Consider the following 27500-nt stretch of genomic DNA (forward strand, 5'->3'; position numbering starts at 1 on the left):
AAGGCGGGTGCTTTATTTACATATGCAATATGCATAAGCAAGGTTACTGTGAGGGTGAAATAACCAGGGGATGGAGGGAGGCAGAGAGAGGGAGGGAGGGAGGGTGGTGCAATACATGTGTGTGTGTGTGTGTGTGTGTACAGAGAGGGAGTGAGAGGGGGTGTGTATTGGGGGGGGGGGTTAGAGGGAGGCAGAAAATTGGTGTTATCAATATTTAACCAACCCTTCCAGCATATTTATGGCAGACAATAGAGCAGACATGCAACTGTCTCATGTGAGTGGAAGCGTACATTTATTCCGGGCTGATTTACAGGGCCGTAAATGGCGTGTTCATTAACACATCCTCGCCACGCAAGATACAAAAAAAAAAAAAAAAAAAAACCCTCAGCAGAGGGAGGCCGCAGGGGGCCCCGTACGCCACCCTCAGAGGTGAGGCCCGCGAAACTGCCCCTACCGTCGATAAGGTAAGGAGGTAAGCGAGCGCACGGCCGTGCATCATATCCGGAATGAATGAAAGCGTATTCATTAGGGGGATGCCGTTACACATGGCAAACAGATGTATGCAATTTAATTGTTTGAAAAAAAGAAAAAAAAAGAAAAGGGGGAAAAAATGCTTTGGAAAAAAAGAAGAAGAAGAAAAAAAAAGGGAAAAGAAATTAAAAAAAAAGTCTGGAGCTTTTTTCCTCCCTCTCTCTCTCCCCCCTTTCCCCCCCCCCTCCCTCCCCCCCTCTCTCTCTCAGACCCAGGGCCTCTCAGAAAATGTTTCCATGTGTTGTGTCTGAGCGCACGGAGAGCGAAGAAGGAAAACATTCTCCCCTCCAAACCACATGCAACAGATTCTTTCTCGAGCCAAATAAATCAACCCTGTGTTTCAGATCATGTGACACTTTCTGTGCTTTGTGTTATTCCCGACATATCCTGTTTCAACTCCCGCCCTCCCCCTCCCTCCCCCCTCCCCCCCCCATCCCATCCCGACACCCACCCACCCACACACACATATACGTACCACACGCGCACGCACGCACGCACATATACGTCCGCCGGGCGGGGGCGGCGGCGGGGGAGAGGGGCGCGCGCGCGCGCGCGCACACGCGTTCAGAGTTTCCATTTCCTGTGCGTAAGATCACCTGCGCAGACAGAGCGGCGTGGCGCGCTCCAGCGCGACAGGCTCGGCAGGAAAACAGGAAAGGGAGTTCAAGGGTGTCCGACATGAAATACTCGCGGAGTTGAGGGAAAACCCGGAGCCCGTGGCGGCGCTCCAGCGGCTCCGCAGACCAGCACAGGCCAAGTTCCGCCAGCAGCGCCGCCGCCGCCGCCGCTCAGAGCTTCGAGAAGTTTCTCTTCTTGTTCTTCTTCTTCCTCTTCTTCCTCTTCTTCTTCTTCTCCCTCTTCTTCTTCTTCTTCCTCTCCCTCTTCTTCTTCTTCCTCTTTCTTCTCCCTCTTCTTCTTCTTTTTCTTCTTCCTCTTCTTCTCCCTCTTCTTCCTCTTCTACTTCTTCTTCTTCTTCCTCTTCTTCTCCCTCTTCTTCTTCTTCTCCCTCTTCTTCCTCTTCTTCTTCTCCCTCTTCTTCTTCTTCTCCCTCTTCTTCTTCTTCCTCTTCTTCTTCCTCTTCTTCTTCGTCCTCTTCTTCCTCTTCTTCTTCTTCCTCCTCTTCTTCTTCTTCTTCTTCCTCCTCCTCTTCTTCTTCCTCTTCTTTTTCTTCTTCTACTTCTTCCTCGTCTTCTTCCTCGTCTTCTTCTTCTTCTTCCTCTTCTTCTTCGCTGCCGCGGCTCAACATGAACACGGCGCTTCTTAACGTGTCTTGAGTCCTGGTCTGTTTCTTGTTCTGGACGCGGAGGATTCGTTCGACTTTTCGGCGTGAAGAAACCCGTCGCGTCAGTTCGCGGCCTTGTTTACGTAAGAAAAGGGCCCAGGTGATGCGGCGCCGGCACGGCGCTGCTCGCGTCACGTGACGCACGCGCTCCCGAGGCGCCGGTGTTCGTCCCTTCTTTACCTTTTCTTTCCTTTCTTCCTTTCTTTCTCTCTTGCTCTGTTCCTGACCGCCGGTTCTGCATACCACTACACCCCTGTTAACAGTGCAGGGGCCTGCTATATTTGACATGCCATACTGATCAATAGCCCCCGTGCCTCTGTGGGGTAACACCGTGCCCCCCCCCCCTCCTCCTCCTCTCCCACCGCCCCCCCCCCCGTGCATCTGACAGCCATCCCGAGCCCATTTACTGTCAAATGGGCTCCGCTCTCTTGCCTGAGCGCGGATGCAGATTTATGCTGGAGCAATGCTGGGTCTTGCATATTAGATGAAAGCCTTGTTTGCATATACCCGCTCTCTCTCTCTCCCCCCCTCCTCTCTCTCTCTCTCCCTCCCTCCCTCCCTCTCTCTCTCTCTCACTCTCTCTTTTTTTCCGAGGCGTCACTTTAATATGTATGCAAATGGGCTGTGCTCCACGGGTAGATATGTGTGGAGTCCTGTCCTGCAGTCAGGAGGTGCAGGAGGAGAGATTGTGTTTGTATTTATGAGGCCCGGGCCCTGCCAGTCTTGGGAGAAAACGCTACGAGTGGAGTGGCGGAGGCTCTGCAGTGCGGGCAGAATGCAGATATGGCAATAACAGAGGTCACGGTTGTCTGTAATTATAAGGGGGGGCAATTAGACAATGGCAATGCTGTAATATCTACCACACACACACACACACAAACAACAACACAAACAGGCACACGAAGCTCCGCGCTCGTTTTCGTACCCCAGTCGTAACAAAGGAAGGCAGGGCCGTGCTGAGCGACTCGCACTGCAGAGGAGACGCTGCTGCTCTCGCGCGTTGACTCCTTCTTCTTCTCCTCCTCCTCCGCCTCTCGCGCCCGGACCCACTGGGGAGTCCTCGGCGATCGGTGTGGGTAAGAGCCCCAATCTATCGATCCCACGGACTCCCCCCCCCCACCCACACACAAGGAGGTGAGGATCACTGTCAGGGGCCGGAGCCGAGAAGACAAGGTCAGGTCAGCGAGGAGGGAGGAATCCTTAACCCGTCTTATCAGTCCGATGCTTCCCAGTCAGGCCTCAAGGAAGCCTGCGATCAATAACACCTCGGTGGCGCGCGACGCGGGGAGAAATGAGCGGCGCGAGCGCTAATGCGTCAGGATCTCCATCCCCTGGTCCACGCGGGAGTTTCGCAAAAACTATGAGTCGCCGTTTAGAAGGGCGTGCAAAAGATGGAGCAGAGGAGCGCATGTTATGTTATTTTGACGTAAAGTTACGGGAAGAAACCCTTTCGGCAACAACAATGGACGCCCGGTATTGTGTCGAAGATATAATAACATCTTGGCTGTGTGCCAATCAGTAATCTACCAAAGCAACGCACACACACACACACACACTCTCTCTCTCTCTCTGCAGAGTATTTCTGCATCCAATTATCTATTCCTTCTCTCTCTTTCTCTGTGCCTGTGTTTCTCTCAGTCTCTCAAACGCACGCGCACATTCACGCGCGCACGCACTATTTTCTTTAATTCAAATGTCTGTTCCCTCTCTCTTTTCTTTTGCTGCCGCTCTCTCTCGCTCTCGCGTTCTTCCACGCGGACACGTTCACATACGGGAACACGGGCAAGTACGCAAACGCTCACACGCACAACACACGCACACAACACACACACACAAATGGTCTCTCTCTCTCACACACACACATACACTATTTTCTGCATTCAAATATCCATTCCGCGTCTTTCTCTCCCTCTGACACACAAACACACACACACACACACGCACAAACACACACGCACAAACACACACGCACACACACGCACAGAGTATTTTCTGTATTCAAGTATCTTTTCCTTCTGTCTCTATTTTTCACTATCGCTCTCTCTCTCACACACGCACACACACACGCGCGCGCGCGCACACACACACGCACGCACACCCCTTCCTCCATCATGAATAAACCATACTGTGTCTATGAGTCATATCCCACCCCCACATCCCTCTAACCCACTCCCCCTATTCTGTGCTGCAAGAGTAAAAACGCTAATTAACGTGATGGCTAGCTCCAGTTCCTGTCAGCAGCTTGTGGGGGCCTCTCAACCAGGCAGGCTCCAGTGGTCTCCGCTTTAGTTGCTGCCTCTCCCCAACCGCCATCTCTGGAGAACTGGGGCCCCTCATTCATATTCAGCCCCAGTCACAGGCACCTGGAAGCAGCCACCACCTCCATCACACAACCCCCATACTGTTTATTACCAGCCCCCCAGTTGAGCCCACCTCCTGTCATTGCAGGGACCCCCCCCACCCCACTGCTGGCGAAAGTAAAAAAAGGAAAAAAAAGAAAGAAAACACAGCGCCAATCACACGCACACGCACACCAAATTAATTCCTCGCATTCGGATCAAGCTAGAATACCAACCCTTATAACAGCGAAGCTCCCTCAGAAGAGGTGGGAGAAACTCTCCAGTCAGGAGATGACACAACCCAACTGATGGGTTGAATCACCCAACGGTGGAGAGAGAGCGAGAGAGAGCGAGAGAGCGCGAGAGAGCAAGAGAGAGAGAGGCTGCGTGCCTCGGCGGACGAGCTGGGTAACCATGACAACCAAGTCAGGAGAGCAGGAAACAGGAACATACAGAATCTGTTTCTGCTGAGACTTGCACATGTGGCAGTGCGCGGAGCGGAGAGGGGAGGCGCAGGGGAGGCGCGGCGGCGGTGTGTACGGGGCCCTTATGAAACATACATATGCTCCGCGGTTCCACCATGCAAAACCGGTTCGCCCGGCCCCGCTCGCCGCCGCCGCCGAGTGTGCAGGCAAGAGACAGCGGAGGAGACGTTAGCAGGCGAAGCCCACAAACCCCTCGGAGCCCCCCGGCGGGCTGGGCTGGCCTGGCTGGCTGGCTGGCTGGCTGGCCTGGCTGGCTGGCTGGCTTGGCTGGCTGGCTGGCTGGCCGCTCCGCAGCCCGCTCGCTCCCCGTCTCAGCTGCCGCGCATAAAGCTTCACGAGGCGGGCGTCGATACGTTGCGCCGCGTTACTATAAAAGCAGCGAGAAAGTCATTTTTCTTGCTCGCTTACAATCTTCTTTTTTAAGGGGGGGGGTGGGAGGGAGGAGGAGGGAGGGGGTCTATTTTCTAGCTTCGGCTCCCCCCCCCTCTCCCTCCCCTCCTCCCTTTTCTTTTCTGCCTGTCTTTTTCCCTCCCGCTCCCTCTTCTTCCTACAGGCTCGGTCTAACCTCCTCCCCCCCACTCCCCCACCCTCCCTCCCCCTTCCTCAAGGGAATAAAGGTCGTAACGCAAATGATTACTCAAACCCGAGTTGCCATGGAAACGCGGTCACATGACTAGAGCAGGCATGCATAGACCACAACAAAGAGGTGGATCAGGAACCAGCGCTGCAAAGAGCCGCAGCTCGCCTCGCTGGTGCCTCAGCGCCTGTCCTCCCCCCCCCCCCCCACACACATTCCCGTTAAAAGGCAGGGAGGAAGAAGAAGAAGAAGAAAAAAGAGAGAGAGAGAGGAGCTCACGGTGAAAAAGCAGAGGAGAAAGGTAGAAAGAGCAGAGAGAGCAGAAAGCCGTCGAGATTTTGGAGACGGGCGCGTGAAGCGGGGCCACGATAAGCGCGCGGCGCGTCTTCCTCGCGCTGCAGTACGCCATGTTATCCCTTCCTCTCGCTACCAGCCCCAGCACACGAAGGGTGTGTCCTATTCATCATGTCCTTCTTCTCGGAGGCAGAGCCGAGGCGCCAGTTGTCTGGAATTTCTGTGAAATGGCGTCAGTTGAAGACATTTAGAGGGTGGCGTGTTTGCGCGCCGCTAAAATAGGACTCGCATTATAGTCCCTGCAACTTTTTGGTGCGCAACGCTCACGTTATTCTCTCAGGGAAGGGGGGGGTGGGGTGGGGTGAGGGTTGGTGGTGGTGGTGGGGGGGGGGGTTAAGACGTGTCCTTTTGGTACAATGAACCATTATGATCACCTTGGTCCTTTTAATGTCAAATAAACAACCAGCAGAAGGCCAGACGCGCAAAACAAAGTTTGAGAGAGAGAGATATTCTCTTCCCCCCCACCACCGGTTTGAAAATATAAAATGGCAACTGCTCTCACAAAATGACTGCTGCTGTACTGCTGGAGCACAGCTAGCACCGAGCAGCAGCACTACCCGAGCTGGTGCACGCTCATACAGATTCACTTATTCCCCGAGTATACGCAGCCTCCTGCGTACTCCCCGGAGTTTAACCTTTCAGGTTCCAGTCCCCATTTACTTCCTTTTGTTGCAGTTTCCTTGTTCCTGGAGCTGCCAGTAAAGCCACGCCACTGCTCACTGCAGTTGTACGTGAAGTATGCGACCAACAACCCTTTCAGCCCCCAATCTCTGACTGGTACAAATTGTTAAGAGGAATTGCACATTTGTGTGATAACAGTTTTATATAAAAAGGTGGTTGATGAATTTCATGCACCAGATGTTTGTTTTTCTTCAATTGATTAAAAAGAGCATTTGGAAGCGAACCCCTCGACTGTAATCTTACGGGGCAGAGCAGAGTAACTCTGTACTGGTGAGCGAGCACAATGGTGTATGTGCAGCAATATGGCTCGTCCTGAAAGAAGGAACACCTGGTGTAGAATGAGGCAGTGGAGCTCCCCCAACAGGATTCAGCCATCCAGCCCACCCCCCACAAAGATTAGTCCCGTGCCCCCAGTGAACCCAGTGACCTGCGACCATCTCTCAGAGCAAAGGCACCAGTCTACCCCCCCCCCCCCAGTCCAAACTCAACATTTGAATGTGTCCGGGCCGAACAAGAATCATATCTAAAAAGTATGACAGTGTGTAAATATATATATATATATATATATATATATATAAAACCAGTCTAGCTACCACCGCATAGATCGGCACCGCGGTGAGAAATGCCTTTTCCTCATCATTTGCTTGGTATTAATGGTAATTAATTTTGGTGAGCTTCATCCACATCGCTTCAGCAATTGGGACAGCAAGAGCGCATGGTTTCCCGATGAAGTCACCACATCTGGGGTTATGAACACTCAGTGCTGTGTGTTTGAGTGTCTACCCCCTCTTTCTCCCTCTCTCTCGGTCTCTCTCCCTCTCTCTCTTTCTGTCTCTCTCCCCCTCTTTCTGTCTTGCTTTCTCCCTCTCGCTCTCTTTATCGCTCGCGCTCTCCCTCTCTCCCCCCCCTCCTTTCTGTCTCTCTGAACACGAACCCATGCATGTATTCATACCAGCATGTGCATACATGTATGTACAAGCGAACACGCACATGACTTGGAAGAGTAACCTATATGAAGAGTAACCAGTATGACGAGTAACCCATATGAAGAGTAACCAGTATGAAGAGTAACCAGTATGAAAAGTAACATGTATGAAAAGTAACATGTATGAAGAGTAACCAGTATGAAGAGTAACCCGTATGAAGAGTAACCAGTATGAAGTGTAACCCGTATGAAGAGTAACCCGTATGAAGAGTAACCAGTATGAAGAGTAATCCGTATGAAGAGTGACCAGTATGAAGAGTAACCAGTATGAAGAGTAACCCGTATGAAGAGTAACCAGTATGAAGAGTGACCAGTATGAAGTGTAACTCGTATGAAGAGTAACCAGTATGAAGCGTAACCCGTATGAAGAGTAACCCGTATGAAGAGTAACCAGTATGAAGCGTAACCCGTATGAAGAGTAACCAGTATGAAGAGTAACCAGTATGAAGAGTAACCAGTATGAAGCGTAACCTGTATGAAGAGTAACCAGTATGAAGAGTAACCCGTATGAAGCGTAACCCGTATGAAGAGTAACCAGTATGAAGAGTAACCCGTATGAAGAGTAACCAGTATGAAGCGTAACCAGTATGAAGAGTAACCAGTATGAAGAGTAACCCGTATGAAGAGTAACCCGTATGAAGAGTAACCAGTATGAAGAGTAACCAGTATGAAGCGTAACCAGTATGAAGCGTAACCCGTATGAAGAGTAACCAGTATAAAGAGTAACCAGTATGAAGAGTAACCAGTATGAAGAGTAACCCGTATGAAGAGTAATCCGTATGAAGAGTAACCCGTATGAAGAGTAACCCGTATGAAGAGTAATCCGTATAAAGAGTAACCCGTATGAAGAGTAACCCGTATGAAGAGTAACCAGTATGAAGCGTAACCAGTATGAAGAGTAACCAGTATGAAGAGTAACCAGTATGAAGTGTAACCCGTATGAAGAGTAACCAGTATGAAGTGCAACCCGTATGAAGAGTAACCAGTATGAAGCGTAACCAGTATGAAGAGTAACCAGTATGAAGAGTAACCAGTATGAAGAGTAACCCGTATGAAGAGTAACCAGTATGAAGAGTAACCAGTATGAAGAGTAACCAGTATGAAGCGTAACCCGTATGAAGAGTAACCAGTATGAAGCGTAACCCGTATGAAGAGTAACCAGTATGAAGAGTAACCCGTATGAAGAGTAACCAGTATGAAGCGTAACCAGTATGAAGAGTAACCAGTATGAAGAGTAACCAGTATAAAGAGTAACCCGTATGAAGAGTAACCTGTATGAAGAGTAACCCGTATGAAGAGTAACCCGTATGAAGAGTAACCAGTATGAAGAGTAACCCGTATGAAGAGTAACCCGTATGAAGAGTAACCCGTATGAAGAGTAATCCGTATAAAGAGTAACCCGTATGAAGAGTAATCCGTATAAAGAGTAACCCATATGAAGAGTAACCAGTATGAAGAGTAACCAGTATAAAGAGTAACCAGTATGAAGTGTAACCCGTATGAAGAGTAACCAGTATGAAGTGTAACCCGTATGAAGAGTAACCAGTATGAAGCGTAACCAGTATGAAGAGTAACCAGTATGAAGAGTAACCCGTATGAAGAGTAACCCGTATGAAGAGTAATCCGTATGAAGAGTAACCCGTATAAAGAGTAACCCGTATGAAGAGTTACCCGTATGAAGAGTAACCCGTATGAAGAGTAACCAGTATGAAGAGTAACCAGTATAAAGAGTAACCAGTATGAAGCATAACCCGTATGAAGAGTAACCAGTATGAAGCGTAACCCGTATGAAGAGTAACCCGTATGAAGAGTAACCCGTATGAAGAGTAACCCGTATGAAGCGTAACCAGTATGAAGCGTAACCAGTATGAAGAGTAACCCATATGAAGATTAACCCGTATGAAGAGTAACCCATATGAAGAGTAACCCGTATGAAGAGTAATCCGTATAAAGAGTAACCCGTATGAAGAGTAATCCGTATAAAGAGTAACCAGTATGAAGTGTAACCCGTATGAAGAGTAACCCGTATGAAGAGTAACCAGAATGAAGAGTAACCCGTATAAAGAGTAACCAGTATGAAGCGTAACCCGTATGAAGAGTAACCAGTATGAAGCGTAACCCGTATGAAGAGTAACCAGTATGAAGAGTAACCAGTATGAAGAGTAACCCGTATGAAGAGTAACCAGTATGAAGCGTAACCAGTATGAAGAGTAACCAGTATGAAGAGTAACCAGTATAAAGAGTAACCCGTATGAAGAGTAACCTGTATGAAGAGTAACCAGTATGAAGCGTAACCCGTATGAAGAGTAACCAGTATGAAGAGTAACCCGTATGAAGAGTAACCCGTATGAAGCGTAACCAGTATGAAGAGTAACCAGTATGAAGAGTAACCCATATGAAGAGTAACCCGTATGAAGAGTAACCCATATGAAGAGTAACCCGTATGAAGAGTAATCCGTATAAAGAGTAACCCGTATGAAGAGTAATCCGTATAAAGAGTAACCCATATGAAGAGTAACCAGTATGAAGAGTAACCAGTATAAAGAGTAACCAGTATGAAGTGTAACCCGTATGAAGAGTAACCAGTATGAAGTGTAACCCGTATGAAGAGTAACCAGTATGAAGCGTAACCAGTATGAAGAGTAACCAGTATGAAGAGTAACCCGTATGAAGAGTAACCCGTATGAAGAGTAATCCGTATGAAGAGTAACCCGTATAAAGAGTAACCCGTATGAAGAGTAACCCGTATGAAGAGTAACCCGTATGAAGAGTAACCAGTATGAAGAGTAACCAGTATAAAGAGTAACCAGTATGAAGCATAACCCGTATGAAGAGTAACCAGTATGAAGCGTAACCCGTATGAAGAGTAACCCGTATGAAGAGTAACCCGTATGAAGAGTAACCCGTATGAAGCGTAACCAGTATGAAGCGTAACCAGTATGAAGAGTAACCCATATGAAGAGTAACCCGTATGAAGAGTAACCCATATGAAGAGTAACCCGTATGAAGAGTAATCCGTATAAAGAGTAACCCGTATGAAGAGTAATCCGTATAAAGAGTAACCAGTATGAAGTGTAACCCGTATGAAGAGTAACCCGTATGAAGAGTAACCAGAATGAAGAGTAACCCGTATAAAGAGTAACCAGTATGAAGCGTAACCCGTATGAAGAGTAACCAGTATGAAGTTACCAGTATTACCCTATAGCCTGCACCACTGGCCATTTCCCCCAAAGTCCGCCTCAACTCCCTGGTGGTTTCCAGCGGCAGCTGAGTGTTCAGTGGTGTCTGCAATTATCTTGTGTCTAGACAATGTCTAGTGAAAGGAAGGGAGATGCACATTCAGGGGTGTCTGTGCTGCGCCCTGTATAGAAGCGTGGGACTGCGATGGTATAAAACGTCTTTCAAGCCCCTCTTTGTCAGTGATGCGGCAGCAAACTGAAAAACAAAACTACCTTATAACTATTAACCAACTCCGCAGTCCCTGCAAAGCCTGCAGCCAAGAGAAGCGAAGAAGCTCAGTTTTCAATCCAGCATGAGCTACTAACTTCTTGTGTCAAATTCTCAGACAAGGCCTTTATATGCGTAGCCTGTTAGCACTTTAACAAGCGCCGATCATTACATCAAGAATTCTCTAAATGTATTGATCTGTCCCCCGCAACGTGTCTGATTAGTCTGTCATTCAACACTTGAGTGGCTCCTCACAATACCACATGGTACCACATGGATGCGGCACCAAACTTTTCTGGGCTGCAGCTGAACCGTTCTGGGGCGCTGAAGTTGATTGTCGAACTTGGAAAAAAAAAATATGATGACTAGCAGCCGTGGAGAATGAAGGTGAAGTAAAAAAAAACAAAACAAACATGACACTTCTCTGGGACTTGGGAGTGAGACGAAAAAGAAATCAACAACATGGAAAATAGTGAAGGGGATGACAAAGCAAGCTCTATATGAAAAGGTTTTGTCTAAAAAAAAAAATTATTTTTCCATGTCGGAATGTCGCCTTTGCATGCACTCAGCGCTCACTATTATATTCCATGAAAGTGTTTCTTCTTTGGTAACCGACGGGTCTCGATTGCCTGCTACGTCCCTGAAAACACACAAGGATTCATTTTAGTTTTGCGCAGTGACTCTTGTTGTTGAGTCAGATTTTCAAAATGGACATCCGGTTCGAACGGAACTCTAAAACAAAGACAACTATATGAGCAAAATGGATGTAAAAGAGTAAAGCCACGGACAAAAAAAAAAAGACGCAATAGGTTGTAGAGACTGGGCTATGAGAGAACGAGCAGGTGTGGTGGGAAAGACCCAGGGGCTTGGGGGGGAGAGGATAGATCAATAACTAATTTCAGTACCGAGCTTCACTCGCACTGTTTTCCAATAAATGCTGGATGGTGAGCCCTGGCTTATCCCTTCCCCCCACTATCTCGATTCTATCACCTTCTGCAAGCAGGATTGGGTTCTCTGTGGAAGGAGGCTGTTTTTTCCCCGAGCTTTGTATGGTTGTTGGGTGCTGGGATTAAGCTCCTGCAGCTAGTTTGTAGTAAAAACACAATTCAGCATCGCCTTTCCATACGTCCTCCCGTAACCGGCCTCCACACCGTTCTACATATGCCGTTCGTCTGTCTTCGACACAGGGCGAGGGCTTTTCTTTTTTTTTCCCCCTCCCTCTTCCCCTCCCTTCTTTTTCCACCAATCTACCTCCTACTTTCTCCCTAGCCTAGTTTGCCGGGCCAGTGTTGAGGTTTTGTCAGAGCATGCAGGAAGATCCGGGCAGACAGGAGAGTGAAGCGTGTGTCATGCAGAGCAGCCTCTGCTGCTGCTGCTGCTGCTGAAGCTCCCTTCTCCTCAGAGGCTGTGACCTAGATAACCAAGAGGAGTTGAGAGTGCCTGCAAGCCTTGGAGCCACTCCAACCCCACCAATGTCAGGAAGGGGTTAGTTGTATAACACAATGTCCTATTTAGTTTGCTTGTCACACACATAAACAGAAACACATATGTACGCTGTGGCGCCCCCCCCCCCAAAATAAGGATACGTTTTCTTTTTAGCCGCCATTTGTCCGTGCACCAGGAAGGGGATGGGATGTTGTATGCATGAGAGAGCTAGCAAGGCGAGGGAGTTGAAATTCATCACAATTTAAACACGACTATTAAAAATGCTTAGTAAAACTTTCCACATCAGAAGCAACTGCGGCTAATTTACTGTCAAGCCGGCCCTGTAATAACTTCAGCCTTCATACTCCTACATCCTGTCTCTTCATTTGAATACAAACCCAACTCATGGAACATATTTAATGTATCCAGGGGACAAGAGCGAAAGACGCCAGTTACTACGTTATTCCGCCATTAGTCGGCCAGCGAGAACCGACAAGATCCGTCTTCAGCAATACACTGCCACTACTTGGTCAGTCATTAAACAAGGAATACTGACAGGTAATAAACATAAGACACATACAGCTACTGCCCATCATCAGACTTTTAGTAATTTATTGGTCCCCTCTGTATGTAAGGAGCTAATATGCACAAGAGCCAGCTTAACAATACATACCAAATGTGTTGAGGGCACAGTGATGAGTTTCACTGCGTTACTACAACTTTGATAGGCCCATTCCGTGAATAACGACATCGCTGACCCCGCCAGCCACGCTACTTTTGAAATGCAAGATCACTACTGCCATCTGGTGGCGCTCACGACGAACTGTAACTCGCTTCTCAAGCGGGTATTAGCAGTTTAATCTTGGCACAACCTGAAAAAGAAAATACTTCAGTCATGAAGTGTTGTTTTTAAGTAAACGTATACACAATTTGGTCTGTGAATTTGGCACAGACAACACATTTGGACTGGAAAAATGGCCTCAGAGGCAGCTTAAAATAGGATTTGTTAGGTTCAGCTTCATTCAGAAAAGCGCTAAATAAATGAAATTATTATTATTATTATCATTCACTGACAAATGCTCAGACAGTTTATCCATCCGTTATAATTTTCAACAAGCCTTCACTCACTCTCATTTCATATCCAGCGTATAACTAAACATCACCTCTGTAGACATAGTAGGTCAAGAACTCAGCGTGGGGTTTTTCTGGGGCCTGAAGCAGTCCCAGCCGGGCTTTGGGCTATATGTGTGTTCGGGGAGAAGGAAGTCTTTGAGTCTGTCTGGTAATGGCAGAGTTTTCACCTTATCTTCCAGTGGCCAGGGCTGTAAGGTGCTCCTTATGAACGCTCTGCATAGGAAGCGCAAAGCTGGAGGGCCTGCCTCTTGCTCCACCACTCGGCTGTGGAGGTCCAGCAGCATTTGGGCATGGGGTTCCTCTCCAGGATGAGGCAGCTCCAGTCTGGAGGGCAGTGGCAGTGTGGTGAAGTTTACCTTGGCTAGGTCAACCAAGAGCTCAGCCTGCTCCACGAGCTCAAGGGCGTGGCTCCCATCAGTACACTGCTGCAGTGCTGTGCGGAGTCTGTGGAAAAGTAACCTGTAACCTGACCAGCAGGAGGCCCCATGGTAAGAGCAAACAAAAGCCGCACCGCTCTGGAGTAGCAGAACAGCCAGAGGGAACAGCAAGTCAAAGTACCCCAAACTGGTTTGTGTCAGGGAGGGCTCTCCATCCCCACTCAGACACACGCTGGGGTTAATACCATGGGCCAGCAATAGCTTGGTGGCTCTCAGGCAGAAGTGGCCAATCTCAGCAGCATCCTCCATGTTGGCCTCCAGGGCCTCCTGAATCAGAAACACCAGAGAGGACTCAGCTGTCTCCCCATCTATGGTAGTAGCTCGAATATCAGCACCTGTAAACAGAGAGGCTATATTATTGTAGAGATATAATGCAGAGATCTGGCGACTCTATAATCTTATTTCTTGAGTACCACAGAAGCAGCAAAATCTAAAGCCATAAACCACTGTGATGTGCTAATGACTCATATAGATTTAATTCTACCGTTTAAGATGTGGGCGTTCCATCCTTATTCTACTATTTTGACTTGGTAGTGGTAATATATACACTACCGTTCAAAAGTTTGGGATCACCCAAACAATTTTGTGTTTTCCATGAAAAGTCACACTTATTCACCACCATATGTTGTGAAATGAATAGAAAATAGAGTCAAGACATTGACAAGGTTAGAAATAATGATTTGTATTTGAAATAAGATTTTTTTTACATCAAACTTTGCTTTCGTCAAAGAATCCTCCATTTGCAGCAATTACAGCATTGCAGACCTTTGGCATTCTAGCTGTTAATTTGTTGAGGTAATCTGGAGAAATTGCACCCCACGCTTCCAGAAGCAGCTCCCACAAGTTGGATTGGTTGGATGGGCACTTCTTTGAGCAGATTGAGTTTCTGGAGCATCACATTTGTGGGGTCAATTAAATGCTCAAAATGGCCAGAAAAAGAGAACTTTCATCTGAAACTCGACAGTCTATTCTTGTTCTTAGAAATGAAGGCTATTCCATGCGAGAAATTGCTAAGAAATTGAAGATTTCCTACACCGGTGTGTACTACTCCCTTCAGAGGACAGCACAAACAGGCTCTAACCAGAGTAGAAAAAGAAGTGGGAGGCCGCGTTGCACAACTGAGCAAGAAGATAAGTACATTAGAGTCTCTAGTTTGAGAAACAGACGCCTCACAGGTCCCCAACTGGCATCTTCATTAAATAGTACCTGTTAGAGCCTGTTTGTGCTGTCCTCTGAAGGGAGTAGTACACACCGGTGTAGGAAATCTTCAATTTCTTAGCAATTTCTCGCATGGAATAGCCTTCATTTCTAAGAACAAGAATAGACTGTCGAGTTTCAGATGAAAGTTCTCTTTTTCTGGCCATTTTGAGCGTTTAATTGACCCCACAAATGTGATGCTCCAGAAACTCAATCTGCTCAAAGAAGTGCCCATCCAACCAATCCAACTTGTGGGAGCTGCTTCTGGAAGCGTGGGGTGCAATTTCTCCAGATTACCTCAACAAATTAACAGCTAGAATGCCAAAGGTCTGCAATGCTGTAATTGCTGCAAATGGAGGATTCTTTAACGAAAGCAAAGTTTGATGTAAAAAAAATCTTATTTCAAATAAAAATCATTATTTCTAACCTTGTCAATGTCTTGACTCTATTTTCTATTCATTTCACAGCATATGGTGGTGAATAAGTGTGACTTTTCATGGAAAACATGAAATTGTTTGGGTGATCCCAAACTTTTGAACGGTAGTGTATATATATATAATACTATATTTTTTCCTGCAGTCACACAAAGCCAGACTAAAATAACAGTGATTGTGGGAGGTGATGTATGACGACTCCTTAGATAAAGACAGGGAAGATGAACGGAATAAAGCATTTCCCTGATTGTGACAACTGATGAAAATGCCAGTGGAACAAAGAGACTCAGAATATTGTGTACAACTACACAACATAGCTTAAGGTCCTACATAACACCTAATGTCAGAACTCTTTCCCCCAAACAATCTTTGCTATTAATCAGCTGCTTCATGTCTGAATAACTGGATTGGTTCTGCTCCATTTTCACACATTTTAGCCTGACAATTCCCAACATTGCACTTCTATGTCAACGTATAGACAAACGTGCATGTGTGCAATGAATATCCTGGATAGATTTGTTTTGCTGTGTTGATGGCTCGAAAGATTTCACAGCAACTTAAAGAAAAATTGGGTTAAATGAAGATGGAGATTTGCAGCTTAGTACCTCTCTCGAGCAGCAGTTGAATGTTCTCCGTGTTGTGCACCGTGAGTCCATCGCTGCTCGCCAAGGCATGGAGCAACGGTGTCTTTCCTTTGGAGATGAGGGAACAGACAGTCACAATTTTTACATTTTTGCACTTTTTAAGTTGTTTTTCAGCTTTTCAATAACATTGTCAAGTTGCGATTACCGTTTTTATCCTTTGCGTTTACGTCAGCTCCCAAGTCAAGCAGGGCGAACAAGCAGGGCAGTCTCTCGGACTCCTCACTGGCCAGATCCAAAGGACTGCTTTCATGGATCTATATATAGGGAAAGAAAAAAAACTGGAATGATGCAAGTGGACATAACAAAAATACGAGAGAGGACATGAATATGTAAGGTGACCAAATTGGTCGGTGAGACTTACCCTGTCCCTTTTTTCAATGTCGGCCCCATGCCCCACCAGCAGCCTCACCATGCTCGGGCTGTTCCTCAGAACTGCTATGTGCAATGGATTGTAATAAGACACTGGGTCTGAGGGATGAAAACAAATACATCAACACTGGTCGGTGACATTAGTAGTGACAAAATCCTGAAAGGATCCTTTTAATAACATGACGAAAGGGTTACAGAATAGCTGAGAATACATACATACATACATAGATAACAGTAAGCAGCAGATAACCATTTAACATATGTCCTTTCATAACCAGCTGTACTGAGGGGGTCAGGAGCTCATGCTGAAAAGGAAAACCCAGAACCCCATTTAAACATACACAGGCGAGGCCTTCACACACAACTGGACTGTGAGTCGAATAGACAAGGGAAAATACCCAATATAAATACCCAATTATATATACTCCCCAAAGTAATGGCAAGTGCAGAAGAGAGGTGAAGAAGAGAGTGCAGGCAGGGTGGAGTGTCAGGAGCGATGTGCGACAGAAGGGTACCAGCAAGAGTTAAAGGGAAGGTTTACAGGATGGTTGTGAGACCAGCTATGTTGTATGGTTTGGAGACAGTGGCACTGATGAAAAGACAGGAGACGGAGCTGGCAGAGTTGAAGATGCTAAGATTTTCAGTGGGAGTGATGAAGAAGGACAGGATTAGGAACGAGTATATTAGAGGGACAGCTCAGGTTGGACGGTTTGGAGACAAAGCAAGAGAGGCAAGAGTGAGTTGGTTTGGACATGTGTGGAGGAGAGATGCTGGGTATACTGGGAGAAGGATGCTGAATATGGACCTGCCAGGCAAGAGGAAAAGAGGAAGGCCAAAGAGGAGGTTTATGGATGTGGTGAGGGAGGACATGCAGTTGGCTGGTGTGACAGAGGAAGATGCAGAGGACGGGAAGAAATGGAAATGGATGATCCGCTGTGGCGACCCCTACCGGGAGCAGCCAAAAGTAGTAGCAGTAGTAGTAGATATATATACATCCATCCATCATCATCATCCAAGCCGCTTATCCTACTTAGGGTCGCAGGAAGTATATATATATACACTACCGTTCAAAAGTTTGGGATCACCCAAACAATTTTGTGTTTTCCATGAAAAGTCACACTTATTCACCACCATATGTTGTGAAATGAATAGAAAATAGAGTCAAGACATTGACAAGGTTAGAAATAATGATTTGTATTTGAAATAAGATTTTTTTTACATCAAACTTTGCTTTCGTCAAAGAATCCTCCATTTGCAGCAATTACAGCATTGCAGACCTTTGGCATTCTAGCTGTTAATTTGTTGAGGTAATCTGGAGAAATTGCACCCCACGCTTCCAGAAGCAGCTCCCACAAGTTGGATTGGTTGGATGGGCACTTCTTTGAGCAGATTGAGTTTCTGGAGCATCACATTTGTGGGGTCAATTAAACGCTCAAAATGGCCAGAAAAAGAGAACTTTCATCTGAAACTCGACAGTCTATTCTTGTTCTTAGAAATGAAGGCTATTCCATGCGAGAAATTGCTAAGAAATTGAAGATTTCCTACACCGGTGTGTACTACTCCCTTCAGAGGACAGCACAAACAGGCTCTAACCAGAGTAGAAAAAGAAGTGGGAGGCCGCGTTGCACAACTGAGCAAGAAGATAAGTACATTAGAGTCTCTAGTTTGAGAAACAGACGCCTCACAGGTCCCCAACTGGCATCTTCATTAAATAGTACCTGTTAGAGCCTGTTTGTGCTGTCCTCTGAAGGGAGTAGTACACACCGGTGTAGGAAATCTTCAATTTCTTAGCAATTTCTCGCATGGAATAGCCTTCATTTCTAAGAACAAGAATAGACTGTCGAGTTTCAGATGAAAGTTCTCTTTTTCTGGCCATTTTGAGCGTTTAATTGACCCCACAAATGTGATGCTCCAGAAACTCAATCTGCTCAAAGAAGTGCCCATCCAACCAATCCAACTTGTGGGAGCTGCTTCTGGAAGCGTGGGGTGCAATTTCTCCAGATTACCTCAACAAATTAACAGCTAGAATGCCAAAGGTCTGCAATGCTGTAATTGCTGCAAATGGAGGATTCTTTGACGAAAGCAAAGTTTGATGTAAAAAAAATCTTATTTCAAATACAAATCATTATTTCTAACCTTGTCAATGTCTTGACTCTATTTTCTATTCATTTCACAACATATGGTGGTGAATAAGTGTGACTTTTCATGGAAAACACAAAATTGTTTGGGTGATCCCAAACTTTTGAACGGTAGTGTATACATACATATATATACACACACATACATACATATATACATACATACATATATATACATACATACATATATATACATATAGTTCATATGTTCAGTTGTACCAAGTGCTAGTTTTTTGTGGAAATGTATTTTCTGTTGTAAGTTATTGTATAAAAACACAACATTTCCATCATGGCAGAATTTAAAAGCGCAATTAAGTCAGAAACAAAAGACTTCTTATAATAAAGAAAAATAAACGCCCATCTCAGGTTTTGATACTTCAAAAATATTTTTAGTTCAAACTGAAAATCACATATCTTCTGATCTTATGAGGACAAAGCCTAGCCACAGTAATAACCAGCATTTAAAATGAAAGCCTTTTTTTTGGGGGGGGGGATTTCCCCCCCTTTTCTCCCCAATTGTATCCGGCCAATTACCCCACTCTTCCAAGCTCCACCCCTCCGCCGATCCGGGGAGGGCTGCAGACTACCACATGGCTCCTCCGATACAGGTGGAGTCGCCAGCTGCTTCTTTTCACCTGACAGTGAGGAGTTTCACCAGGGCGACATAGTGCGGGGGAGGATCACGCTATTCCCCGTAGTTCCCTTTCCCCCCTGAACAGGCACCCCAACCGACCAGAGGAGGCGCTAGTGCAGCGACCAGGACACATACCCATATCCGGCTTCCAACCTGCAGGGACGCCCGACAAGCCGGCAGCAACACGGGGACTCGACCCGCCTTCCGCATGTTGGTAGGCAACGGAATAGAGCACTACGCTACGCCCAAAATGAAAGCTTTTTGACAAATCTTTTCTTGGCTTGTACCAATTTGGCCTTTTTACAATGTTTAAGTCTGCTGTTGTGCACACAAACTATTGTGATGCTCAATGTCCTCTTCTTTGCCCCCACATGCAAGAGGATGAATCAACAAAAGGATAAAATAAACTGGTGTTACCACTTAGTGCCACTGAACAAACTGTGCAGCAGACAAGTATTCAGTTCCGGGTTTCTTGAACAACACCCACCCACTGTGCAATATACTGAAGCAACACGGTGGCTGTTTAAGCAGTGGTTTTGTACTACCAGGCTGTAGACAACGAGGATCAGATATTTGCTTATAGAGCAAAGAAGTTTTCAAATAAACACAGTGGAGTTACACACTGCCTCCTACTGCGTCTCCATCTCATCGAGGTTTCCTCCGTTCATGTGGGGACGCATCCCAGCTGTTCTCACTTCCCTGCATTGTATAATTTCTGGGATTTGTTAAGTAATGCTACCGCAGTTAGATAAACGAACAGTTTGGCCCAGCGCTTCCTCAGCAGATGGTGTATGGTTGTGTAATCATGAAAGTTGGGACAGCACAGTAAAGTAAAGAGAGGGGTAACATTTGCATAGTTCTGCCTGCTATGTGGTATCTGTCCATGTTCCATTCAGGAAATATGCGTTCAATAAATGTGATGAATGAAAGGTGCAGTTTGTGGTAGAATCCCTTCATCATGTTTCATGAGGAGACGGTTTTCGACAACCACAAAAAGGTCATGGTAGCAGTACTTGACTTGGCTCTAGTCAGACTTATTACAGTGGAAAGCCGTGCTCTCTACCGCCTTGCAGGGAGAATTACTCTCCCAGGTGCATGTAAATGACAGTTTCCTTGTCCGACGTTATACCTTTTACACGCATGTTTGTGTCAAAATGTCAAGTCCACCGGGGTCTCACAGTATAATATGATACAATACTTTCCTTATTAATTCAGAGCGTTGGCAGATTTCCTGTTCTTGTATCGCAGGATCTCCTTCAGGGGGGCAGAGAGCAGCGCTGTTCAGCTGCTTGACCTGAGTCAGGTTCAAACTACCATTAGACTGTTTACAGAAGCATCCTGTCAACATTTCCGGACCATATTCTCTTGCTGGAGGGCTGGACGTTACCCTGCACACTGAAAACAACTCTTCCAGACGTCTGGGCAGCGTAGCAGTCTATTCCGTTGCCTACCAACACGGGGATCGCCGGTTCGAATCCCCGTGTTGCCTCCGGCTTGGTCGGGCATCCCTACAGACACAATTGGCCGTGTCTCCATGTGGGGAGCCGGATGTGGGTATGTGTCCTGGTCACTGTACTAGAGCCTCCCCTGGTCGGTTGGGGCACCTATTTGGGGGGGGGGGGGGACTGGGGGAAATAGCATGATCCTCCCACGCACTACGACCCCCCCTGGTGAAACTCCTCACCGTCAGGTGAAAAGAAGCGGCTGGCGACTCCACATGTATCGGAGGAGGCATGTGGTAGTCTGCAGCCCTCCCCGGATCAGCAGAGGGGGTGGAGCAGCAACCGGGACGGCTCAGAAGAGTGGAGTAATTGGTTGCATACAATTGGGAAGAAGAAGGGGGGGGAAAAATCCACAAAAAAAAACCTTCCTGAACACGTCAAAGCAAGTAAACTTACAATAATATGTATGAAAGGACCATTAAAGAACAATGTTTTAACAACTCTCAGTGATTTGGGGGCATTTGGGGTATACAGTAGTTTGATTAAAAAACCAGTTTACTTGATATTTATTAAATCGCATACAGTCAGAATCACCAAACAGAGGCGGATTGATGTGATCTTTGAAATGGGTAAAATGTGTGCTGTTTTTTACATCATGCACTTTAATGTCATTGGTTTTATTGGTTTCGCTCCACTTCTCATTGTACCCATCGATAAGTTATTTATCATTTTCTAATCTCTAGCACGCTAGTATCAAGCAGTTTACAATATGCAAGTAGCCAATACTACCAAGTGTTAAAAGTGTACAGGAGCTCAGAGTAGTTCAGACATGGCGGATGTCCATTGTTCTGCAACACCTGGGTGTCAACCTCACTCAGAACTGAGTTTACACAAAGTTCCCCAACGAGGAATATTTACAGCACATGTGGGTCTTTTATTGGAAAAGACCGGACTATTCAGGTTGAGCCAGAAATTTTATTATCATGACGTGTCATTTGCAGAGGAGATGGTTTCTAAATGTTCTCTCAATACGACTCCATCTTCACCACATATGTGAACTTGATGTGATGCCGTTTCTTGAATCAACTGCTATGAAAATGAGCTAGCCTACATTTTTAAAAAGTCAGAACTTTTATTAGCAGCAAATTAGCTTTGAAAACAGTAAAGCTCAGCCTACAATCCATTCATTTACAGAACAAGCACTGGCATGGAACGACTGTTATTGCAACAGCCTCTTCTCACTTCTGCTCATGGCGCAACTCCACCACAAGTCTGTGCTGACACAAATTGTAATGATAAGAGCTGTGTACCAAAATCACAAAATCACAGTAACTATATAGTTTATGTAAGATGTACGCTCCTGTGCACAATGGTCTGTTATGGACAAGAAAAATACACTCCTACTTTTCTCGAGAGCGTGCCTAGACACAGTGAAATAACTGGTGCATAAAGTCTACCCATTCAGTGGAAGCACTGACAACAGTGACGTCTTATACGTTCAAGCTATTTTCCCCAAGAATTTTTTTTTTTATGGATTAAAGTCACCGGAATGGGTCTTTAATGTACAGTCAGACCTGACATCATTTGATTGGAATCTTTCTTTGTTTTTGTTTTTTTAAACTGAGCGTAAGATTAGATTTTCAAAAGTGCTTTTATGGACTTGAGTATAGCAAGGGACTGGTCTGAAGGAACAAATGACATCATTTACATTGCTGGCATATTTATGATCAGCAAATTGTAAATAGTCTTTTTATAAACCAGAGTACAGGCTCAAATGTTTTACAGGAAGGACTGTTTTTTGAATGAAAAAACCTGCAACAGAGAGACTTTACAGTAGATTTTCCTTTCCCAATGCACAATTTATGCTAAGTGCATTCTTGAGCAATCCGGTGATTCAGAAATTCAACTGCCGGATGGAACTTTTTTTTACGAATATATAAAGCAACTTCTCTCACCTTCAAAGTTGAGATCAGCACCATAGCGCAGAAGGATTTCAGCTGCATAAACATGTCCCTTTTCAGCCACCTTAAAGAGCGCATAGCTGATGCCTTCCTCGAATACCTCGGACTCAGACTCCCTTTCCAGGAGCTCCACCAGGGAACTACTGAGACGTTCCTCATCTTCAGGACGACCGCTTCTATCCCAAAAGAAGAGAGATGCAATACTTAATATCAAGCTGCAGGGACTGGAAACATTCCTCTGCAGTCATTCCTGCGGTGGTGGAACATACTCCGCTGATAAAGAAAATGCAGAAACACCGAACAAATCATTGTATTTTGACTTTTATTCCCACTAGCAGAGGTACCCGGCGTTGCCCGGGGAAAATGTTCTCACCAAAACAACCAGCATGATCTGATCTTTACGATATAATCGATGATGAAATATAGGATAATTTGTGATATGATACATGTGATAAACGAATGTCGAATAAACGAATGTTATAAACGAAAATTATCAAATGTCATAATTTTCAATCCATTCATCAAGCTTCTTTGCTAATGTGTATATTAATCGCTCAGTGCTCAAGCGCCTCAGGGTAAACCATGTTGAGGGCCTTCAGGCTAGCATTGACAATGTTAGGTGTAGTGCCTCCCTTGACCACTGGAAGGATTTGCTGGAAGTCTCGACAAAGCATCGTTGGAATGCGTCTTTCACAAATGAATAAAAAATTTTTACTTGGTTTTTGAAATATTTTTCAAACTGTGCAACCCTTGGAAAGTGCTGATTCTAAAGATACCTTTCTTTTTGTTCTACAATGAGTATTTCTGGAGTTTTAAGTGAACATACAAACATACACTCTCGCTTTATACGTATACATATAGATTTGGGTTCAAGTGTCTGGCTGTAGTTCCTTTATCAAAATTAAGCATCAAGATAAACTTGGTTTTAGAATCAGAAGTAAAACTTTACACATTAGGAGAAAATGCAGACTTGAAATTGAAAACAATTTACACTTAACTCCCATTAATAGAAAACCATTTTAAAAGAAACGGTACCGTGACTAGAAAAGAGTGATGGAGGACCACTTAACAATACCCAACAATGGAACAAATTACAATTAAAGCCAGTCAGAAGACTTACATCTCTTCCTGAGTACTATTAGCTCCTTCCTCCAGCCCAATGACGCACAACACAGCATCTACCAGAGGCTGATACTCGTAGATAATTCTTCGAAAGCCATGGAGGAAAGGCATGGCTCCTTCACACTAGAGGGCTGAACACACAAAAACAATAAAACTTTATATAGCCCATTTCATTCATAAACGTGTAACGCAATGTGCTTTATATCAAGTTAAAGTGCACAGATAAAAGAGAAAAACAGACAGATAAAATGAAAACAGCTGGCCAAGCAGATGTTCTCAGGAGGTAGATGTTTTGCTCATCTGGGTTTGGTGATCCTGCCAACTTTTGGGCATGAACCTAGTTCTGTTTCATTTTTTTCCCCCAATGGGAATTAAAACCTTGTTTCTGGGGCTCTGAACGCTGTTCTGTTTAGACAAGACTTGAACCCGGTAACATAAGCAGTGGTGGGCCATGAACCCACACAATCACCACAATTACAGTTCAAGTCAAGTACAAATACCACTGAACAAACAGCAAGGGGTTTTAGTAAAGTAGCACTGAGTGATATGGAAATTACTATCATATTGATCACAGGCGATTTTTCATGATATCAACACATCACGATATCTACTTAGTTACATGTGCAAAAATACCATGACCAAGAATCCAACTGAAGTTCTTCACATTCTAATGCTCAGTATCGATATTAAACTGAAAGTAGTTTTCAAATAATTCTCTCTTGAATATTTCAGATGTCATTTTGTGAGAAATTTTAGGGGAACAGCACCTCAGTATCACCTAATTAGACAACAAAATCATGTATCACTACATGACGATATCCTAATTTCGTCTTGATATGAAAAACGACAGACAATAATATTGAATCTTTGTCCAGCTCTATAGAAAAGGCTCAACTTACCTTATGACAATGCATCAGTCACAGACACTAGCAGTCGGTATCAAAGATGTCAGTGACTCTGACAGACTGACATAGCTAGCCAAATGTTTACTATTCTGTTGAATTCAACTGTCTACCAGTCGTTTTCTTTCGCTTTCGCTGATAATGCTGCCATGCTGAGAGGGTCTCTTGTACGTCAGAATGACATTGTGATATCCCGGGAATGTGTCACAGCCCTATTTACGAGGATGAACACAAGAAAGGCTGTTGGCCTTGACGCCATCTGTGGGCGCACTTTGCACTACTGTGCTGACCAGCTCAGTGCGATCTTTACTAAAACTCTTCCAGATGTGTGCTGAACGTGGCAAGATACCTACAATCTGGAAAACACCCATTATAATACACATCCAAAAATCAAAAAATCCCAAGGGACTAAATGAGTTCAGACATGTTGCGCTTACATCCCATCCATCCATCCATTATCCAAACCGCTTATCCTGCTCTCCTAGCAGTCATTGGGCGGCAGGCGGGGAGACACCCTGGACAGGCCACCAGGCCATCACACAGGGCCCACACACACACATCTAGGGCAATTTAGTACGGCCGATTCACCTGACCTACATGTCTTTGGACTGCGGGAGGAAACCGGAGCACTCGGAGGAAACCCATGCAGACATGGGGAGAACATGCAAACGACGACCCAGGACAACCCCCAAGGTTGGACTACCCCGGGGCTCAAACCCAGGACCTTCTTGCTGTGAGGTGACCGCGCTAACCACTGCACCACCATGCAGCTGCGCTTACATCCCGTTTTGAGGAAACATTTTTTGAAGATTTTGAAAGCTGAGGTTGTCTCTGTAATTTATGGCAAACTAGACCCTTGCAGTTTGCTTACCAAGCTGGAAAAGGTGTAGAGGATGTAAAACTCTTCATCATCAGCAGAGTGTATGAGCACCTTGAGAAACCCAAATCTCACGCGAGGCTTTTATTTGCCGATTCCTCTTCAGCTTTTAACGAGATGCTGCCTAATATTTTGACTGAGCGACTTGCTTCTTATTTTAAAATACCTCATCAACTTTCAATGTTGCTTTTGGATTTTTTTTTAACGGACAAAATCCAGCAGGTTTTAGTGAATGGACATACGTATGTCCAACACAAAGATCTCAAATACGGGCCCACCCAAGGGTTGTGGCCTGCCCCCCCTGCTTTTTATCTTGTACACAGACAGCTACAGGGCTTCTCCAGAGGGCAGCTATCTTGTGACTTTCTCTAATGACACCGCCCTCTTATCTCTTCTCCAGGGCTCTGAGTCAGACCATGGTAGGACGTTATCACCACACCATTTAACGTATCAAAAACTAAGGAACTAATCGTTGATTTCAGGAAAAACAGTGACAAACCAAAAGCCAGCATTATACATTGTGAGGATGTCCAAATTGTCGACACGTAAAAGTATTTAGGAACAGTGTTCGACTCTTCATCAATGTGAACACAAAGTGGGTTGTAAGTGTGAACAACAAAGAATTCACTTAGTGTGGAAGCTTAACTTTTTTCATGCCTGCAACACTATTCTACATATGGCACGGTGGCGCAGTGGTTAGCGCGGTTGCCTCACAGTAAGAAGGTCCTGGGTTCGAGCCCCGGGGTAGTCCAACTTTGGGGGTTGCCCCGGGACGTCCTGTGTGGAGTTTGCATGTTCTCCCCGTGTCTGTGTGGGTTTCCTCCAGGGGCTCCGGTTTCCTCCCACAGTCCAAAGGCCTGTAGGTCAGGTGAATCGGCCGTACTAAATTGCCCCTAGGTGTGGGTGCGTGTATGTATGTCGGCCCTGTGTGATAGTCTGGCGGCCTGTCCAGGGCGTCTCCCCGCCTGCCGGTATAGGCTCCAGCATCCCCGAGAGCAGGATAAGCGGTTTGGAAAATGGATGGAAAAATGGAACACTATTCTATATAATTTCTATCAATCATTCATCGAAAGTCTTTTAACTTTCTCATTTATTTGCTGGTTTAATGGGTTGTCTATGAAGGACAAGAATAGCCTAAATTGTATTGTTAAGGTCTGCTCCGAGATAATTGGAGTCCAGCAAAGAGACTTGTGCTCCCTCTGGGAGAAACGTGTGGCCCAGAAAGCAAAAGGAATTATCATCTAATCTGACCATGTTCTGGCCAGTGAATTCACTGTAATGCCCTCAGGCCGCCGTTATAATGCGCCCCTCGGGGAAAACAAACCGCCATTCTAAGTCCTTCATTCCTTCTGCTATCAGGTTACTAAATGCCAACAGTAGCCATTTTAAATGATTTGTGTGAAAATGGGAGTTCTTATCTTTGTTTTCTTTTTCACCTGGCTCCTCGCGTAAACTTGCTTTTATGGGGTGACCTGAGGGTGCCAGAGTGTTGCTGAATGCGTCATTCCTTTAAACTCGTAAATGGTTTTTCATTTTGTTTGCTTTTTGGACAGGACTGGCGGCCTGTCCAGGGTGTCTCCCCACCTGCCGCCCAAGGACTGCTGGGATAGGCCCTTTCATGGACTGGTGGCCTGTCCAGGGTGTCTCTCTGCCTGCTGCCCAGTGACTGCTGGGATAGGCCCTGTGATGGACTGGCGGCCTGTCCAGGGTGTCTCCTCACCTACCGTCCATTGACTGCAGGGATAAGCCCTGTGATGGACTGGCAACCTGTCCAGGGTGTCTACCCACCTATCGCCCAGTGACTGCTGGGATAAGCCCTGTGATGGACTGGCGGCCTGTCCAGGGTGTCTCCCTGCCTGCCGTCCAATGACTGCTGGGATAGGCCCTGTGATGGACTGGCAGCCCGTCCAGGGTGTCTCTCTGCCTGCCGCCTAATGACTGCTGGGATAGGCCCTGTGATGGACTGGCGGCCTGTCCAGGGTTTCTCCCCCGCCTGTTGCCCAATGACTGCTGGGATAGGCCCTGTGATGGACTGGCGGCCTGTCTAGGGCGTCTCCCCACCTACCGTCCATTGACTGCTGGGATAAGCCCTGTGATGGACCG

At 45.9% G+C, this 27500-nt stretch overlaps 1 protein-coding gene across 5 annotated transcripts in view; it reads right to left on the bottom strand.

Moving 5' to 3' along the window:
- asb6 (ankyrin repeat and SOCS box containing 6) overlaps positions 1 to 27500 on the bottom strand; it is a 33347-nt gene that overhangs the window by 5150 nt on the left and 697 nt on the right. The window contains exons 2-8 of one of the 5 annotated variants that reach the window (XR_008810841.1): positions 23617 to 23749; positions 22491 to 22672; positions 16314 to 16420; positions 16098 to 16206; positions 15914 to 16000; positions 13235 to 14012; positions 12780 to 12978 (exon numbers count right to left, since the gene is read on the bottom strand). Coding sequence is in view for 2 of the 5 variants with exons in the window: in XM_056287892.1 (XP_056143867.1) it covers positions 13288 to 14012; positions 15914 to 16000; positions 16098 to 16206; positions 16314 to 16420; positions 22491 to 22672; positions 23617 to 23729 (1323 nt within the window). In the remaining 3 variants the exon portion in view is untranslated. Of the gene's footprint in view, positions 1 to 12698; positions 12979 to 13234; positions 14013 to 15913; positions 16001 to 16097; positions 16207 to 16313; positions 16421 to 22490; positions 22673 to 23616; positions 23750 to 27500 lie in introns of those variants that run through there. The other 4 variants (XR_008810843.1, XR_008810840.1, XM_056287904.1 and 1 more) reach the window with 4 other exon arrangements.

Source organism: Lampris incognitus, chromosome 1 (genome assembly GCF_029633865.1).
Source record: "Lampris incognitus isolate fLamInc1 chromosome 1, fLamInc1.hap2, whole genome shotgun sequence".
NCBI lineage: Eukaryota > Metazoa > Chordata > Actinopteri > Lampriformes > Lampridae > Lampris > Lampris incognitus.